At 47.9% G+C, this 19,066-nt stretch overlaps 5 protein-coding genes across 5 annotated transcripts; 1 reads left to right on the top strand and 4 right to left on the bottom strand.

The window, feature by feature from the left end:
• Positions 1-365: 365 nt before the first annotated feature.
• On the top strand, positions 366-611 carry LACBIDRAFT_299283 (uncharacterized protein; the record flags this gene model as incomplete). The annotated part of the gene is made up of 1 exon (XM_001882360.1): positions 366-611. The coding sequence occupies one exon, from the start codon at positions 366-368 to the stop codon at positions 609-611; it is 246 nt and encodes an 81-aa protein (XP_001882395.1).
• Positions 612-1,107: 496 nt separating this feature from the next.
• On the bottom strand, positions 1,108-1,962 carry LACBIDRAFT_299282 (uncharacterized protein). Its single transcript, XM_001882258.1, has 3 exons — positions 1,698-1,962; positions 1,432-1,622; positions 1,108-1,385 (listed from the first exon to the last, which is right to left on the bottom strand). Exons 1-3 carry the CDS (start codon positions 1,730-1,732, stop codon positions 1,144-1,146), a joined length of 468 nt encoding a protein of 155 aa, XP_001882293.1. The 5' UTR covers positions 1,733-1,962; the 3' UTR covers positions 1,108-1,143.
• Positions 1,963-8,453: 6,491 nt separating this feature from the next.
• LACBIDRAFT_299278 (glycoside hydrolase family 61 protein) lies at positions 8,454-8,699 on the bottom strand (the record flags this gene model as incomplete). The annotated part of the gene is made up of 1 exon (XM_001882257.1): positions 8,454-8,699. One exon carries the CDS (start codon positions 8,697-8,699, stop codon positions 8,454-8,456), a length of 246 nt encoding a protein of 81 aa, XP_001882292.1.
• Positions 8,700-9,487: 788 nt separating this feature from the next.
• Positions 9,488-11,168, bottom strand: LACBIDRAFT_328284 (uncharacterized protein; the record flags this gene model as incomplete). Its single annotated transcript, XM_001882256.1, has 7 exons — positions 9,488-9,554; positions 9,710-9,884; positions 9,977-10,082; positions 10,337-10,350; positions 10,400-10,661; positions 10,904-11,000; positions 11,104-11,168. The coding sequence occupies 7 exons, from the start codon at positions 11,166-11,168 to the stop codon at positions 9,488-9,490; spliced, it is 786 nt and encodes a 261-aa protein (XP_001882291.1).
• Positions 11,169-12,320: 1,152 nt separating this feature from the next.
• LACBIDRAFT_328283 (uncharacterized protein) lies at positions 12,321-14,263 on the bottom strand (the record flags this gene model as incomplete). Its single annotated transcript, XM_001882255.1, has 8 exons — positions 12,321-12,500; positions 12,731-12,774; positions 12,811-12,818; positions 12,847-12,946; positions 13,273-13,299; positions 13,372-13,405; positions 13,910-13,994; positions 14,139-14,263. 8 exons carry the CDS (start codon positions 14,261-14,263, stop codon positions 12,321-12,323), a joined length of 603 nt encoding a protein of 200 aa, XP_001882290.1.
• Positions 14,264-19,066: the final 4,803 nt, after the last annotated feature.

Genomic DNA, 19,066 nt, shown 5'->3' with positions numbered 1-19,066 from the left:
TTGCATAAATATGTCAATTCTTCACCGATTTTAGCGTTCTTGGGCTCGTTTTAAAGCTAGAATATGCAGAAATAATATCTATCAAGATACATATGAGCATATTTGCCTTGTTATAACCGATTCTTTATTTTTCGGTCCTAACTGGTTAGTAACTGCAAATAACCGACTGTAACCGGTTAGTTGCGGTCCAGTTAGGTTATTTTAGGTTTTGGGACAAAGGCTAACCGGTCTCAGTCTCGGTTAGAGCCCCTGGGCACCCAATAACCGGACCTAACCGGACTTTCGAACACTAGTTCTGAGTGACGTTGTAGGCCCATCCTTTGTAATCATCGTCGGAACCCAGCGGAAACCATCAAGGTCCCCCAATGGCTGAGTCCATTAGTGAGAGAACACTCAAATCATGGTCAAAACAAGTCGGGGACACCGTTGCCACTGATGAAGAAATAGCAACCATTGAAACTGACAGCCTCTCCTCCTTGACATGCTCACAAAATGATCAATGTCAAACTCGTCCGGCACGTCCACTTCTTCCAGGACCCCTCGCAAGCTGCAGTGCAATATGCCACTTAAGCTATCATAGGCAAGCACGCCGATATCCTAGGGCTGATTGAAGGTGTTCGCTGTACTCGAGAGACTGTTTCAGCGATGGTTCTCCAGGCCACAGTCTGATATTGTGTTAGCAGATCATGAGGATGTACTGGAGGGTCACGTCGTTCTAGTAGTAATCAGCACCATTGTTTCACAAATATTAGAAATCTATTTGCTTTGAACCCTCTTTCAAACCCTCTTTAAGTCACCTTTTGAAAAGCTGTACCTCTTTCATGGTCCCTTTTTGGACCACTTGCAGCCCCTTTTGTCCCTGTTGAAAGCCGAAACCGCTTTTGAAAGAAAAGGGACTTGGCTTCATCAGTATTTCTACACTCCGCTTGTCACGACTTGTTTGGGCTTTTTTCGACTCGTACGAGCCCAAACGAGTCGAAACGAGCCACAAGTCACAAGTTGACAAGTAGATCCAAAAATCTCGCAAGTTGAGTTGCGAGATTGCTCGACGAGCTCTAACAAGCTGACAAGCTCAGAAAAGTGGTAATCTTATTTTTGGTATTTCATAGCAAAAAATTAGGTATAACTGATCATTGTATGGTACTAGCACAATACAGTGAGAATACGACAGTACACTATTAAAGAATCCTTTGCCATCCACACCAGCGACGCCAGGAGGGACACATCCCTCCCCCATTGGGTCCCTTCCACAAGCTCTGTATACCCCCTTCTCAAACCCCCTTCCTGCCCCTGCAAGTGCATACTGGTACATATGTCGTCGAAACGGCGTGCGCGGCGGAGTGACGTGGCGATGGTTGGTGTGTGGTGTGGGCAACGGCGACTGGCTGGGGACTTGTCAGTCAAAGGGGGGGGATATCGGGGGTTGCTGACCTTTTGGCAGCACTCGTTCCTCCACGATCATTTGTCGTCGTCGTGGTTGCTGCTGTGGACTTCGTGGCATGTCAGAAAGGTTCGGCTTGGAAAGTTCTTGGGCACATAGCAGCGGGCTAAAAAGAAGAAATGGCAGATGCGATGGCTTCTGTATGACTTCGTTCTCTAATTTAACAAAACCAGGCTCCAGCCTAAAAAGAGTGAATTGGAGAGATGGGTGGACGAGAAATCTAGGAGAGACCGAAGAGCCAAAGATGTTAACGTACCGTTGACAAGCCACGTCGTCACCGCGACGTGGCATTGAGTCGGCTGGTGCTTGCCTGGTTGCTGTCGCTGCTGGCGTGGCGTGGCAGCATTGGGCTGACTGGTGCTCGTGGTTGAGGCTGGTGACGTGGCGTCACCACGTCGTTTTGTCGAGGCTGGTGTTGTCGGTGTGAGCTATTGTGGTTGTGGGAGGTCAAACGATGGTTCTGGGAGGTAATGGTTGGTGGTGGCGGTGGTGACGCAGCAGAGGTGGGTGGTCACTGTGGATGATGGTGTGGTTAAGATGAGAGGGAAATTACAGAACGGACGTGGTTACCAACTGTTACATAAGCAAGTTCGCAAACCACTTTTTTCGCTAAGTCCCCTCATGGTCAGGCACCTCGTCAGCTTGTGAGCTTGTGTCAACTTGTGACTTGGCAACAAGCTGTCAGTCACAAAAAGTCGTGAAAAGCTGACAAGTAAAGTGTAGGTTTGCTGATGTTCCAAAAGCGGAAACACTTTCATCCTTTCAAAAGCGGCAAAAGTGGCTGAAAGCGGTTTTGTGATTCTACTGATGCAGGTCCCCCCAAAAGGTAGCTGCCAGGATCCCACAAAACTTGATTCATTAAATCTCAGTAACCATACTTGAAGAGTGAGCTTCACATCTGTGCCAACATCAAGAACGAGTGACCGATTTTTTTATTGCAATGATAGCAATGTACTATACGACCTATAATATGAATGACTGAGTATGAATACAACACAAGGCGGGATCTAAACAGCAGTCATAATCGCGAGCATGCATGTCGTGGTGTGTCATAACTAGAGGCGTTTTAGATACTGCGGCCGAGCGCAAGTTTGCGCATGACCCTGCTGAAGTGTCAGGGGTACACATCGGTGGTGATGGCACTGGTTGATGCCATGCAGGTCGATGGAACAACCAACGAAGAGGCAGACTTGCCTTTCTTGAGCTTGCACATCTTCCCCTTGGAGGTCGTCGACGTCCCAGTGGCACCACCAGTTTGGGTTGCCGTTGCCATTGAGGATGCGGTCGTGGTTGCGTTAACAGGAGTGGAAGTGCCACCGTTCACGAATGCAGCAACAGGAAAACCGGGGAGGTGTATGGTGCACTGGCATTGAACACCTGGGAATCAAAGATGCTGTCTGTATGCGCCTGGCAAACTTGTTGAAGTCTACATCCGAGATCATGATCGAGGATGATCGTGTTACGTAACCACTACTATAACTACTGTACAGGGGTTCGTTCCTTCCCTCAGTCGCTCTTCCATCGGCTGAGGTGAGTAACGGATCCCGCCTTTACTATATCATTGGACTAACTCAAGTACTACTCATAGGGTATACTAGGTACGGTTTCCAGTGATATATAGTCGCTCTTCCATCGGCTGAGGGTATACTAGTCCTTTTCCAACAGGTTATGGGCCTATTTGACTTCTAGGAACCCCGCCGTATTTGTCGACCAATTCTACCCTTGATTCACGATGACTGTAGGCGATTTGTCTTCCAGCGACCCTATGTCGACCCCTGCATCCCCTCGCCCAGTCTCCTTATTGTCTCCTTTGCCCAACACTCCCCTCGCGAGCGATACGTCGCACCCTTCCATTCCTATTCAGAGTGTGAAGGAATCTAGCTGGGGGGATGTGGCCATCCTTGACAAGAATATGAACAATTACGCAGCGTGGAGCCGACACGTCGTACGCATCCTCCAACTTTCTTCTGGCCTGGACCAATATCTTGATGGTTCCCTTCCTGCTCCCGACCCTCATTACGAACCTCGCGCTAACCGCAACTGGAAATTAAACAACGCCGCCATACAAACGTTCTTGTTTCTGAAGTGCGCTTCATCCGAACATCAGTTCATCGAGAACTGCGTGACCGCCGAGGATATTTGGAGTGTATTGAAGAAACGCCATGTACACCAAGGTCCCATGACCCAAGTAACGTTGATTCAGGAAGCTCTTTCTGTACGCTATTCGTCATCTGTTCCCTTTGCCGAAACCACTCTCATATTACACAACCTTAACCGTCGTATCTGGGATATGGGCGCGCCTACCTCTGAGGGTTTTCTCTGTATTCTCATGTTACTTGCACTCTCTGCCGACGACTCTCTTTCGTCTATCCGTGATGCTATTGTCTCTGGCTTGTCGTCCGCTACTGCCGACCGTGCATATACGTCAGCTCAAATTGTTGATCGTCTTGACTACGAACAACAAGCTCGATCTATGACCACTGCTCGATCCATGCCTGTACCGGCTGAAGCTCACGTTGCACGCGGCTCATGCAATACGGATTCCAAGCAAACTATTTGTTCAAATTGCAAGAAACCACGCCATACCGCCGAATTTTGCATTCAACCTGGTGGCGGGATGGCCGGCAAAACTGTTGCTGAAGCGCAAGCTGCGCGCGAGGCCAAACGAGGCAAGAGATCCAAGGAGAAGACATCCAAACCCGCCGGCAGTATTATTCAGTCTGGCAACCAAGCCTATATCGTTGACGCCGACGGCAAGGCTCATGAAATTATCAGTTCATCTTCTTCATCAACCACTACGACCAACGTCTCCGACTCTGCACATTTTCTTCAAACAGACGATATTAATTTAATAGATCCACTTGTCCTCGAGTCTATGTGCGCCGCTGATATTGCGGAATATGCGCATATAGCCGAAATTTCCTGGCTTGCCACTCAAGATTCCCTTATTACTTCTGTTGATTGGCATGAGAGGAGGAGAAACACAGACGACCTAGGTCTCGCGGCAGTCATGGCAGCCCCACTTCCAGCCTCTGCTCGTCGCACAGCTCTCTCTTTGGATGCATCACCATTCCTGCTCGATAGCGCTTGCACGACCCATATTTCGCCTGACCGTTCTGATTTCTTGACACTCCACCCAATCACCGATAGGACTGTCACCGGTGTTGGCGGTTCTACCATCAACGCTCTCGGCATTGGCACTATTAAATTAATTGTTGCCAAAGGTTCCCATATTCTACTTGAAAATGTTCTATTCATTCCTGCTTCTACTGTTCGGCTCATATCGATTGGATGTATCACCGAGTCTCTTCAATGTTCTGTTACCTTCGATGCTACCACGGTCACTCTCAAGACTCGTTCTGCTCCCTCTTTGCAACTGGCACACGACTTTCGACACGCAAACTATATAGTCTCAACTGTACTCGACTCTCAGCTGAACACGCCTTCGTTACAGCCGACCTTGACACCTGGCATCGACGAATGGGACATGCATCAAACCAGTCCATCCTCGACTTAGCTACCAAGCAACTTGCTCAAGGTATGCTCATCAACCTATCTCGATCCCCTCCCAAATGTGACAGTTGTATCTGCGGTAAACAGGGTCGCACCCCAGTACCAAAGATTCGTCAGGGGGAGAGATCAAATAGGAAGTTGGGGATAATATATGTGGACCTGACTGGTCCTGAGGCCGTGAAGTCAGCGAGCGGAAATCAATATGTGATGAATGTTGTCGATGATCACTCTAGCCACCCTTGGACCTTTTGTCTTAAGTTAAAATCCGACGCGTTACCTACCCTTCAATCATGGGTGCGTCGAGCTGAGTCAGAGAGTGGACAACGGATTGGTATCATCCGTATAGATGGTGGAGAACTCCAATCCGACGCGATGAACGCATGGTGCGATGCTAATGGCTATACCTTACAGGTCACTGCGCCATACACCTCTGCCCATAACGGACGCGTTGAGCGTATGCATCTCACTATCATGAATAGAATGCGCGCTATGCATGCATCAACGCCAAACGTACCACCCAATAGATGGGATGAATTTGCCATGACAGCTGGGTACCTATCTGCTCGCACACCAACACGTACCCTTGGCAGGACACCTTTTGAAGTTTGGCATGGGAAGAAACCTGATTTATCCCATCTACGTGAAATCGGATCACGCGTGTTTGCGCTCATCCTCAAACACAATCCAAAAATATACGAACGCTCATTCGAATGTATCCTCGTTGGCTACTCCCCCCATTCAAAAGCATATCGCCTTTACCACCCCTCAACACATCGACTTTTTGAATCCTTCCACGTCAAATTTATCGAGCGTAAAGACGATGTCTCCCATCCACTTCACCCTGGTCGCATCATTGACCTCCCTGTGACGGATGGCCCTATCAATACCATACCTACTGCTTCCGGATCCCCCTCTCCCTCATCTCTTTCCCCTTCTTCCTCTTCCAGTGTTTCTTCGCCCAAGCATACCTCTGTCCAAGATGAGGAGGAGTCCATTCCTAGTGCTTCCCATCCCGTTTTGCAGCCTGGACTCCCTCATCAAGCTGAAGTATCTGTTCCCTTACTTCACAACCCTGCTGATGTCGTCCCTGTTCCCGCAGATGACATTGTTCCTGTCCCTGCTGATAACACTGACATTCTTCCACGCAGATCTGGCCGTCCCCCGGCTCCCAGCACCAAGGCTGCTGAGAACTTAGGCATCAAGAACATTCCGCGGGTTGCTCAAGCGGTTATTGAATCACGCGAGGCTGGTCGACGCCTCAAAGAACAACGAAATCAGGCCAAGTTTGAACGACGTCAACAAGTTCTCGACCTTCGAGCGTCACTTACGAATGTCGACAATGTTCAGACTCCTTCCATGCCTACTAACGCTGTTCCAGATGATACCTTACCACCTCTTATTAACCTTGATTCTGAAGCAGATTTCGCTGCGTTCTGTGAAGCCTACGCCTCTGAGCTCGCATTCCCTCTTATTAACACACACAGTCCTGATGAACCCACTTTCCGCGAGGCTATGAAGTCCCCTGATTCCGCCAAATGGACGCTTGGCATACAGGATGAACTGAAGAGCCTCAAAGAGATGGGTGTCTATAAACTCATCCCCCGTTCTGACGTTCCTGCAGGTCGCAAAATTTTGCGTGGTAAATGGGTCCTGATACTCAAGCACGATGAACTTGGTGATCCCGTCCGGCACAAGGCTCACTTTGTTGTATTGGGTTACGAACAGATCTTTGGTCAAGACTACGGCGATACCACCTCGCCTACTGCCCGCATGGAATCTATTCGCCTCCTTCTCAATATCGCTGCTGCTAAAGACTGGGATATCCAACAAATCGATGTCAAGACCGCATTCCTTTACGGTCTCCTTCCTGCTGACGAAGCGCAATACCTCGAGCAACCTGAATCCTTTGAGGAGCCTGGTAAGGAGGATTGGGTTTGGTGCTTACAGCGCGGTTTGTACGGCATGAAGCAAAGCGGGCGCATTTGGAACAAAACGATGCACAAAGCTATGTTAAATTGGGGTTTTACCCGATTACACGCTGATCCATGTGTATATTACAGAGTCTCTTCATTGGGAACTGTTCTCACCGCTGTCCACATTGACGACTTCCTGATTACTGCCAGCTCGCCCGAAGCCTCTCGTTCCTTCAAGGAGGAGCTCAAATCCCTCTGGACGATTTCTGACCTTGGCGAGGCACGCTTTTGCGTGGGTATCGCCATTCGTCGTGATAGGGCTAAGCGTCTTGTCTCCATTTCTCAAACTGCACTTATTGACCGTATTATCGAGCAGTTTGGCCAGACTGATGCGGACCCCATTTCTACTCCAATGGACCCTTCTGTCGCGAAAAGCCTTACCCGTCCCTCACCTTCCGATCCTCCCCTTTCCCCTGGTGATGCCCATGACTTGACACGTATCCCATACCGTTCCTTGGTTGGATCGCTCATGTATTTGGCGGTTGGCACCCGACCAGATATTTCCTTCGCCGTTGCCCGCTTATGCCAATTCCTTGATTGCTACCGTCGCCCCCACTGGAATGCTGCCATACGTGTTGTCCGTTATCTTAAGGGTACACGCTTACTTACATTAACTCTAGGAGGTGATCCCGAGTTGGATCTTGTTGGATTTTCTGACTCCTCTCATGCTGACTGCCCAGATACCACCCGCTCCACTATGGGTTACTGCTTCTCCGTTGGTGGTGCCGTCTTTACTTGGTCTTCGCGCCGACAGAAGACTGTTTCCAACTCTTCCACTGAGGCGGAATACATTGCTCTTAGCGAGGCCAGCCGTGAAGCCCTCTGGTTACGGCAATTCCTTCGTGAAGTCCACCTTCTCAAGCCCGGACCAACCGTCCTCTTATGTGACAACAACGGTGCCAAGGCCCTTTCTTCGGATCCTACCCACCATTCACGGAGCAAGCATATTGACGTCCGTCATCACTTCGTTCGCGAGCGCGTGGACGACGGTTCCCTCACCATTTGGCGTGTCCCCGGTTTCGACAACGTTGCTGATATCTTCACCAAGGCGCTGCCTCGTCCCGATTTTACACGCCTGCGGCCTTTCCTTGGACTCCGGTGATACTTGTGCGAGGAGGAGCATTTCTGGTTGGCGTTTCGATTTTTAATCTTCTTCAACCTAAGTAGATTTTCTTTCGACCTTGCCAGCCGGTAGCTTTTTCCCACTGGGTTTTGATGCACCCGGCGCTCGGATTCACCTATCTATTTCTCCTCACATCTATCTCCCCCATGTTCGTCAATTTTGTTTTATTTTCCTTTTATCTTTCTTTTCTTTTTACCCTCTCACCGATCCTCGATTTGAGGAGGAGTGTTGAAGTCTACATCCGAGATCGTGATCGAGGATGATCGTGTTACGTAACCACTACTATAACTACTGTACAGGGGTTCGTTCCTTCCCTCAGTCGCTCTTCCATCGGCTGAGGTGAGTAACGGATCCCGCCTTTACTATATCATTGGACTAACTCAAGTACTACTCATAGGGTATACTAGGTACGGTTTCCAGTGATATATAGTCGCTCTTCCATCGGCTGAGGGTATACTAGTCCTTTTCCAACAAAACTGACCAACCCCGAAGGGTCAGGGACTTCAGTCCCCGATGCGCCAACCATGAGCTGCAAACAGGCGGGATAGAACTCTGCACCGCTGAGTGATGTGGCAAGATGGAGAGCGATGATTTCGTGGCAGACGAAGTAGTTTCCTGGCGCTAGGTTGGATGGGAGTTGTATTTTCATTGAACAGAACGCAAAGGAGCATGTGTCGCTGCCATCAGCACCTTTCCAATCGAAGCCAAGCTGGTCATGAAGGTTCGCGTTGGCGATGAGGGTCACGGGTTGAGTGTAGCACTGGATTGCTGGCACCCATGTTAGGGTTTGTAGTGGAAACTTGGCGGATAACACTAGAAGGTCGACAGCGACTGTCAAGTCTCGACGCACGAACGGCGCAAAGTTGGCTTGCGCAAAGGTGAAGAGGCTCGTGACCGCGTTTGGTGGCGGCAGCGGATCGGACTCTCGAAATTCGGAACCTTCTGTAACAGTTTTTTTCGTTCAACCAAATGCATCACTTTTGTAAAAGGAATAAGGAAAGGGGTGAGATCTGGGTCGTCAATAACCTTTGTACAAAAGTAGCGGTGTTTAGGTGACGTGCACCATAGAAGAGGCGCAAGGACGAAGCGAAGAGAAAGTTGAGATGGGTGGACACGGATCAATGAATGTCAAGCTGAACGACTGAACCAGTGAGGGGACGGCACCGGACTGGGAGCAGTAGGTGGACGATAAGCAGGTTGGGATGCGGAGCGAAGGATGTTGTTTCTATTCCCATCCCAAGGGCCTATATGCGTGCAAAACCACCTCAAACCGCATACACCTTCCGCGCATTCTCTTTCCCCTCCCTCCCCCATTGCCAAAACAACGAACTCGGTCGTCCACGTTTCATCACCGTATGACATATCAGCGACACCCTTTCCTTCAAGCTGGCCGTGAGGGATTCGTATAGGTTCGAGAGACATGAAGGAAGGTTAACTTTAAGGAGGGTTTGGAGCTCCAAGAGAGGGCTGATAGAGGACGTTTGGTAGATCCACATCTGTGAATCTGTGATAGTGGTATGTTCTTGTAAGAACTGGGAAAAGGATAGCCAATGGAAGGGAACGAACCTTGGACTCTTTCAGCACCTCCTCCTTTGAAATCCGCTACATGTCGTCCTCCGCCTCATGGGTACGTATCACCAGTGGGTTCCCCAGTCTAACGACGCGTTTGAGTTGCCGTCCGAACACCCTTTGTTGCATGGTGGAAACTTCTTGTAATAGTCATCGAAACCTAACCTATTTCGCCGAATACGACGCCTTCCGTTGTAGGCCGTGGCTTCTAGGGGGCTAAGGTCAGAAATGAAGGAAGAACGAGAGGTGACGTACGTGTCGTTTTCTACGGAATTGGCATCACGACTAGCAGTGGTATGTAACAACTTGAACAGAATCAGTACTCGTCATCGATATGCACCAAACCCAAGTACTCACCCAAACGGAACCAAGACGCAATCCCACACTGTCTCTCCTTCATCCTCTCTTCAGCTACCGTCGAATCCGCGAGTTTCTTCCAGAGTTCCTGGATAGGCGCCTTGCGCTATACGGCTGGGTGTTCTTTGAATCCAGGAGTTCTCTCCCCATTTTTGAAGTGTTTTGATGACGGGAGTTTTTCAACTGATAGCATTGCAGTAGTTCAAAGGGGTTGTTGAGGGCCTTTAAGGGGAGTTTTTCGACTGGTTTCTTGAGTTTTCGTGGGTTTGGAAGACAGACGGGTGTTGGTGTTTGTTGAGGTGATGGGTGTTTAAATCTAACTGGCACCGTTCCCCTTTCACCTCGTTCTCAAGCACGTACAGAGTCCCAGTTAACTACAGAGATAAAATGTGAAGGGTTGATTGAAAATACTACGACGTTTACACGCGCGCGCAGGCCTACGCGACTTGGAAATGTACACATATCCGAATGACATTCCACATCTTCCGTGACCACCAATCTTTTGGTCAACTGCCTCCAACTGCGACCGGCCACTCAATAACGCCTGCATCGGCTGAGCCACTAGTCCGGCGGAGGGTAGTGCATAGAGTGGCTGGGCATGGCTCGTGTCCCTGAGTTGTGGCCAAAAACCGGGTCGGGAATGGGAGACAAGGGAGGCGTCACCGCAAGGAGGGCAGTACAGAGGCTAGGTTGTTATCATTCGTTTGACATAATGTAAGTCAAGTGGAAGGGGTTCGTTTGCGAGTCTCGGCATTGCACTTGATGTTGCGGTAGCGTCGGATTGATCCTCCTAAGGAGAGTTGCTTCAAGACGTAGACGGGCTGCGGTAGAAAGTGCTGGAACTTTGAGTCGACGTATCCCATCCTACGAGAGCCAGCTGACTCATTAGCTACCGCCTTCATAGGAGCGAAATGAAGATGCACTTACTGAAAGATCAAGAATTGAGCAAAGGCTGGCAGGGTCCCTTGACCTCACGTTTTTGAATGTCAAACGACCACAACCCCCTTTTTCGCCTGCGAGCACTCTTTACAGCCATCGACATTATCTCCGCCAACGAACATCCAAGACCTCGACGATGCTCAGCCTCCTAACACGGTTCACCAACAAGATCTCAGCGCCATCAGAACCTGCAACCACGACGGGCGTGGTCTCTCAGAGATGCACAGAAGCCAGCTTCGCCAAAATGAGCCATCGTTGCGACCTAATCGGGCAAAGGAGTCCCTCTGATTCGTTGAAAGCTTTTGCAAGGTGTACGAGGCGAACTGCTACACGATCAGTTGGGTCGTAAAGGGTGGTTTAGAAAATCAGGTGTATTGAAAAAGCAGCGCATATGGATCTGCGGTAGTGACCATAAGGTGATATCAACAAAAGAGGGAACAAAACGAACCTTAAAATCCTTCAACACCTCCTTCAATAGCCGTTTAATATCGTCCTGTACATATGTAACACGAAGCCTAGCAGCGTGTTTTACACTTGAGGCAGGGTCCAATGTGTGATCTAGGCAAAGGTACCTCCATAATTGTCGACACTTGTTGAATAATAAAGCTGATGTGCATCCCGAAAATATTGATTATCAAAATCTCAAATTGATGAACAATAAGAACATTGAGCACAACGAGTGGTCATTTCCGTTATTTTATTCTTCAACATAATCTTCAGCTGAGTGGTGTTGCCATGGCTACCAAGATTATTTCCCAAAGAAATTGTTTAGATATGTAAATTGAATGTGCTTAACATTCTTATTGTTCTTCATTTTGTAATTTTGACAATTGATGTTTTCTGGATGCACACCAGCTTCTTTATTTTACAAATGGCCACAATTATGGAGGTACATATGTCCAAATTTGTCCTGAATATTCTTTGGACCCTGTCTCAAGTGTTAGTTGCCGTCCGAACAACGTTTGTTTCATGTTGCCGTACCCTGTTTAGGCGCCAACTTCTGCCCCTGGTTGTGGCGGTCAAACACAACAAAGGGAAGCGGCGGCACGGAAAAGGGAGTCTTATGTGACGAGAGGCTATGTTGTTGTCGTCCGTCGTTGACATCATCAAGACCTTGACGATGCGGAGGGCGGGCAAGGATGCAGTGGTTTTGAGTATGGCTGATGAGGTGATGTTGAGGAATGGGGAGAGGTTTCAGGCTCGAAGGGTTGGTGATGAATGTTGGGAGGGGAGAGGATCAGACTAAGAGAGCTCGCGAGTCTGGGGCCGCTCTGAACCCAATTCACCCTCGCCATTTCCGCGTTCGTAGCACAACTCTCCAGAAGGAAAAGAAGGCGACAGTAGGACGCGTTGAAGGTAGGTGCGTTTGGTGACGACGAGCAGCTTGATCCTTCCTTACAGGCACCTAGGCCAAGACCTCCGGACCCCATGAACACTCCACGTAGTATCCCTCTCCTCCGCCGTCCACGGTGTTAGCGCCGTATGGCATATCGGCAGCTTCCTCCTCTTCAAAGAACCAGGAGGGTGTTGTATAGGTGCCTGGTTCATGAAGGGGTGCCTGTTTCGAAGAGAGTTTGAAGTGGCGCTGCGAGAGAGTCGTTTGTGGATATTTGGTGGATATCGTTGGTACTGGCGAGCAGCCGCTCGATAACGTCCGTAACCCTCCCATCCTTCAAAGAATAATCGGCAAAGATGTCGCCTGGATACTATGAGAAAAGGAGAATGGAATGAGCCATATGGGCGAGTCAAAAGAAATAGAAGAAATTCAGACCTTTTCTCGACTGTAAATGGGGAAAGTGTCTTCAAACTACGGACCTCTCCTATGCGATTAGACGTCGACGGTTTTCGACGTTCGCACCCTAAACAAAGGGGGGCATGAGGAACAAGAAACGTACACAACGAGCTTTGCGTACCTGATAACGCCCCAGCACCACAACATAGATGTAATTGCTGGGAGGATGTAAAGGTTGAGGAAGTAGGCCACGAGACACGCTGCAACTCTAGCGTATCGGAGAGTAAGTGTAAATGAATCTGCAGTAGTGGTATATGTTTGTAAGAACTGGGAAAAGGATAGAAAAGGGGATGTAACGAACCTCTCTTTCGTCATCTCCTCTCCTAAGTCTGCTACGTATCATCCTCCGCCTCTGGGTACGTATCACCAATGGGTTTCCCAGCCTAACGGCGTGTTTGAGTTGCCGTTCGAACACTATCTGTTGCTCGTCGGAAAGTTGTCCTGGTAGTGATTGAGCCCTATCACAGTTCGACAATTATGGCGCAGGAAAGGTGGGTCATGGCCCCTAGGAGGCCGGGGTCAGAGACGGAGGAGAGATCAAGATGGGGAAGGGGAGGCGACGTACTTGCAAAGTTTGGCCTCATGACGTGCACTATGGATAGCCAAAAGATGAACAACTTGAACAAAATCAGTACATACATGTCATTCAAACCCAAGTACTCACCAGCTCCCAAACGAAACCAAAACGCGATCACACGCTATATGTCCTCCATCCTTTCTTCAGCTACTACCAAATCTTCCAGAGTTTCTGGAGAGGCGCCTCGCACTATTCTTCGGTTCTTCCCCATTTTTCGGCCGGTTTTCACGGGAGCTTTTGGACTGAAGGCACTGCAGTAGCTCTAAGGGGTTGTTGAGGGCTTTGTGAGGAGTTTTTCGACTTTTGAAAGACGGGTACAGGGTAGCGTTGGTATTTGTCACGTGGTCGGCGCTTGATCACGGTTTACGATTCTACAACTGGCGCCGTTTCGCTTTCATCTTGTTCTCAAGGAACCTCGAAGGCCTCGACGAAGCTCAACCTCCCGCAGAGCTCGTTGTCGGAAGCTCAGCCCAATAGGCATCTTTAACCGCGTGCAGAAGTCAGCTCCGCCGAAATGGGCCATCGTTGCGGTGGAATCGAGTGAAAGAGTGGCTCAAGCTTTTGCAAGGCGTCGATTGGGTCATGAAAGGCGGTTAAAAGTAGGGTAATAGCAGAAAGTGCACACCTTTCCGTGGGCCGTGGCTGTAGGTGGGAGTTGGGTATCGAGAGAGCATACAGACGCGGAATCTTGGATCAGAGAGCATGTCGAGCTACAAGTAGACTTTCTTGTGAGCGTGCATCCCAGCGTCTTTGAGAGAAACGCCTGACAAGGTGCTGGTATGACTAAGGCAGAGGTATCGGGATCCGATGGAAGGAGTCAACGGCACAGTGATCAAGGTCCAAGAACGACTGACAGACTGCGCTCGTAGGGCATCACAGATGAGGCAGCGTAAGTGGGAGGAGATGGAGAGATGGGCTGGCATGAATTGCGGTAGGAGAGACTTGCGGGTGCGATCTGCTGGGTTTGAGGCATCGACATCCATTCCTGGGGACGTAGATGTCCGTCTTACGCCTCCTGCCAACCAAGAAGAAGAAAAAATTCAAGCCTCGCCGCGCCTTTTCGTTCACGTTCTTCACAAATTGTGAGAAGTCTCAAGGAGCTCCAATTTGACTCCGGCATCGAGCTCGGGCTTGAGGAGGGTGACAAGCCGGATGTCGCCTCGCAGTGCCTCGATCAGAAGTTCTTCAGTGCATTTGGATTGCGGATCCACCCCAGCCCGAAAAGATCTGAGAGGGAGTCATATCATCGGCTACACGATCGTGACTCTCCATTCCCAGCCACGTCATATACAACCAAACGCCATCCAGGTCTGAGGCTCGTCGACGTTCCAATCCGTGAAAAGATGGCTAAAAGAGGGATCTAGTGTGTGCCTGAGAAACGCAGGCCGCACGGATGCCAGGGTACGGCGGGTGTCTCCAGAGGATGTTGGGGTACACGAGAGGCGAGCTAGGGTCGAGCTTGGGTTAGGGATGGGAAGGGTTGAGCCATCCCTGGAGGAATGTTGATGGAGGAAGAGGTGGGCGTTGAACGTTGAACGTCGTCTAGGATTGAATGAGGACGGAGATGGGGGTGGAGGGTGGTTCTGGATGGTGCTTCGCCTTCCTCGCGTGTTTTGCGCCAGAGAAAGAGGAAGATCTCGACGAGGGGAGTAGGGAGAGGGAGGCGGGTGAGACGGGGCTGGGTTTGGACGGCTGTTAATGGGGAGTGGGGTGGATGTCGATAACAGGGATTTTCTGTTGGTGCTCGATTTTGATTAGGCTTCTCACCCATCGTTTCGTTTCATTTCACTTCACAAGGTTCGTTTTTGGTCGCTGGAGGGTCCTGCTATTCAAACGGTTAGATACGACTCGAAGAGTTATAGTGCTGAGGGAATAGAAAGTCTTACAGTGAAAGTTTTGGGGGAAATTGTGATCTTGTTCGAACGAGCTGGTCATTCCCTGAAAATTGTGAACCCATACTGCAGCATGCTGCAAGGGGACTGGATAATGTTGGATTTCGACCCAGAATGCTCGCCGCAGCCGAGAGGTGCGAAGACAAGTGAGCTGGCGTGAAAGTGCAATCTTGCGGGGGTTGGTCGCAAGAGTTGGCTCAGTAGTGCGAGTTGACGTTGGTCTGCGTCGGTATTTGAGAGCACATAGTGAGTTTCGTCACCGATTGGAATTCCGACAACGAATTCTCACAACTCATCTCCGATTGATCTGACCTCTTCTTCATCAACCACGACGATACCGCCCAACCTATCGACGTCTTCAGCCCTTCAAACTTTTCTAGTCTCCATATTCCGACACCTCATTTCACTCATGGAACCCCTTTCATCAACCGCCCTCCTGCAAAACGCTATCGGAACCACCATATCTGGAAGCGCGCAGGTCATTAACGCCGGCCGCGACGTCGTTCTTCATGGCTCTCCGGCCCCTCCTGCAGGTACGTCGGGTTTAATATGAATTTGCCAATGCTATCAAATGGTTCATGGCATCTAGGTCTTCCGGGCTTGCTTAGGCCCGTCAGTAACGCTACCCATACTCGCACGGGTCACGTTGCTCGATGTGATCCCGGAACCCGCCTAGAGCTCATCGCTCAGATCAAGGAGTGGCTTAACGGCTCTGACGAGCGAGCTCCTATCTGCTGGCTCAGTGGACCAGCTGGCTATGGGAAATCAGCGGTGGCTCAAACCATTGCTGAGCGCTACGCCGCAAAGGGTCGTCTTCTAGGGTGCTTCTTCTTTCTTCGAGGGGCTGGTGAACGGAGTCACATATCTCGCTTGATTCCTACTCTTGCACATCAGATCTCCCTTTCTCTTCCTGCTGTTAAGCCTTTGCTTGAGAAGGCTCTTCGAGATGAGCCAGCCATTCTTGGGCTGTCTGTCTCTTTGGCTTACCAATTTCAGAAGCTAATCATAGAACCAATCCATTCCACCACTTCCAAAGTCCTCTCCAGTTTCAAAGTCTTCTCTCATCTTGCAAAGCAAAAGATCTTTGTTATTGATGCTCTTGATGAATGTAATGATAAGGCTGAAATGGCTGCCTTTATTGATGTTTTGCTCAATGCACTTCCAGGAGGGAACTATCTTCCTTTCCGAATACTCCTTACCAGCAGGGTGGAGGAGCACATTCGGAAAAAATTTGATCATTCTGAGGCTCAACTTTTGTACCATCTGGACTTGGAGAATTTTGATGCTCGTTCAGACATTCAGGTATACTTCAAAAGGGAGTTTGCTCGTATCTTTGAGCAGAATCATTGGATGTTGCAGAGAATCCCGAAGCCCTGGCCATCAGCTGAAGATCTTACTGTACTCCTTGATAAAGCTGGCAGTTCATTTGCATTTGCTATGACATTAATTCAGTATGTTGGAGGAGATTCCATGCCACACATAGCATTGAAACAGCTTTTGGAATCTGGAGCTGATGGTCTGGATCCACTCTATAAACAAGTTCTTTCCTCTGCTTCTGGGACAATATCTCTTTATCAGATTCTTGGAACAATCATAATTCTGGAGGACAATGAATCTATCTCTTTTCTTAGCTCCCTCCTCGATCTTCAGCATGAGGAGGTTATTCATGAGCTACTGGGGGTACAGTCAATTATCAAAATTCCTGGAGATGATAATGAGCCTGTTATGCTCTATCACACATCTCTTCGGGATTTTCTGACCCTCAAATCACGATCAAAGCACTATTTCATTGATCCTCCTCTGCAACACCTTCATCTGGCCATACACTGTTTGGAGCATCTGGAAAAATATCCTTCAAAAGACTTTTTTGATGGTCATGTGGCCAAGTATGCTTTCTATAATTGGCCACAGCATACTCTGTTAGGATTTCAGAAGCAGCCATTAAATGTGGATGAAACAATCATGACCTCTTTGGTAACTCTCATAAAAAATTTACTGACTTTTCAGGGTAATACATGGTATAATACCATGCTGACTTTTGAACTTCCTGAGAGAAAAAGGATGTTATTGTGCATAACTGATGCAAAGAATTTGTTCAAAGTTAGTAATTACAATTTCAAGATGGTCATCACACTCTGACATGTATAAGACATCACAGAGGTCAATTGTTACAAGAAATTTGGGAGGGCTATTTCAACAAGTTCTTGATTTTTATGAAGTAAGAGTTTATAATTAAGATATATTCATTGATTTATTAAGATCTTCCAACAGACAGTAAGTAACAGAAGAATAATACTGCTCAAAAATTAATCTGTAAGGTGAATAGGAGGTATGTGGTGATAAACAGTAACTAAAATGCCTCAAAATAAAATATTGACCTGTCTCACAGAATGTAAGCCAAGACATAATAACATTTTATTGCTGTTGATAAAGCACAGGAAGTAAGACCAAAACAATTATGGTCAAAGCAGAGTTTTATTCTTGTTGTCGTTTTTTCTTGCAGAATGTATGTCTTCAAATTGTTCAAGTTTTAATATATTCTAATAGTTCTCATTAGTATGTGGGCAATTATTTTGTATGATACATCACATCTTATCATCAGCTGTCTATTTCTTTTAGGAAGTAAGTAATAACTGTTGATCATGCTACTTATAAAGCTAATATGCTTGTTTATAAATCCAGGCAGTGAGATGCCATCTATTTACAATGCCTCTATATGCCTATAACAGATTTTTTTAGTGGGTAAGTAATTATAATTTCTTTTGTTCTGACTCAATTCTGTGCTGAACCTACCATTTTCAGGTGGTAAGATGTTTCCCTATTGATTATTCCATCTTCTGATGACTCATTATGTTGCCTTCCTTTTCTCATGCACTGTTCTGGTGATCATGATGTGCTTTGACATATTTCAGAAAGTATGTTTTCTTGCATTTTGTTTTGTACACTTCTCAAACACATAATCTGGCAATGTGTTTTTTTAGGTGGTGAGTTAACATTCCTTTCATAATGTATTCTTCTGAGGATACATGTTCTGGCCATTATTTTACAGAATGTAAGTTGGCCTGGTTTTCCTGTGCATTCTTCTGGTGATGGAGACTGTGACTGGTCTTATTTTAGTATGTGAGTTGGCCTAGTTTTTAATGTGCACTCTTCTGGTGACATAGACTGTGGCCTGTCTTGTTTCAGTATGTGAGTTGGCCTGGTTTTTAATGTGCACTCTTCTGGTGACACAGACTGTGGCCTGTCTTGTTTCAGAATGTGTGTTAGCCTGGTTTTTAATGTGCACTCTTCTGGTGACACTGTGGCCTGTCTTGTTTCAGTATGTGAGTTGGCCTGGTTTTTAATGTGCACTCTTCTGGTGACACAGACTGTGGCCTGTCTTGTTTCAGTGGGTGAGTTGGCCTGGTTTTTAATGTGCACTCTTCTGGTAACACAGACTGTGGCCTGTCTTGTTTCAGTGGGTGAGTTGGCCTGGTTTTTAATGTGCACTCTTCTGGTAACACAGACTGTGGCCTGTCTTGTTTCAGGGGGTAAGTTGGACTGGTTTTTAATGTGCACTCTTGTGGTAACACATATTTTGGTGCATCTTTCTTAGGTGGTAAGTGCTTTGCTTTTGGTCATGAATTACTCTTGTCACACATATCTGTCTTCATGTTTTTTAGTATGTAAGTTATTTGTTCTTTACTGTATATTTTTTGAGCAACCCATTTTTGACATTTTCTTTTTAGCTTGTGAGTTGCTTACATTCTTATCCTACTCACTTTGTTATTGCACTCATTCTTTTCATTTATAGAAAGTATGTCTGCACTCCATGTCTTGTGAGTGTTATTTGGTAGCTTTCATTTTTTAATCTACATGTTTTTAAACATTATTTTTTATCAGATAATTAA

Source organism: Laccaria bicolor, genomic scaffold (assembly GCF_000143565.1).
Source record: "Laccaria bicolor S238N-H82 LACBIscaffold_16 genomic scaffold, whole genome shotgun sequence".
Lineage (NCBI taxonomy): Eukaryota > Fungi > Basidiomycota > Agaricomycetes > Agaricales > Hydnangiaceae > Laccaria > Laccaria bicolor.
The sequence above is the reverse complement of the archived record's forward strand: the minus strand, read 5'-3'. Positions and strand labels throughout refer to the sequence as shown.

Bases quoted from the DNA above. Each gene is read 5' to 3' on its own strand.
- LACBIDRAFT_299282 (XM_001882258.1), bottom strand. From the start codon at position 1,732: ATGCCACGTCGCGGTGACGACGTGGCTTGTCAACG. The intron at 1,623-1,697 runs GTACGTTAACAT...CACTCTTTTTAG, and splicing joins GACGACGTGGCTTGTCAACG to GCTGGAGCCTGGTTTTGTTA. The intron at 1,386-1,431 runs GTCAGCAACCCC...ACAAGTCCCCAG, and splicing joins GGAACGAGTGCTGCCAAAAG to CCAGTCGCCGTTGCCCACAC.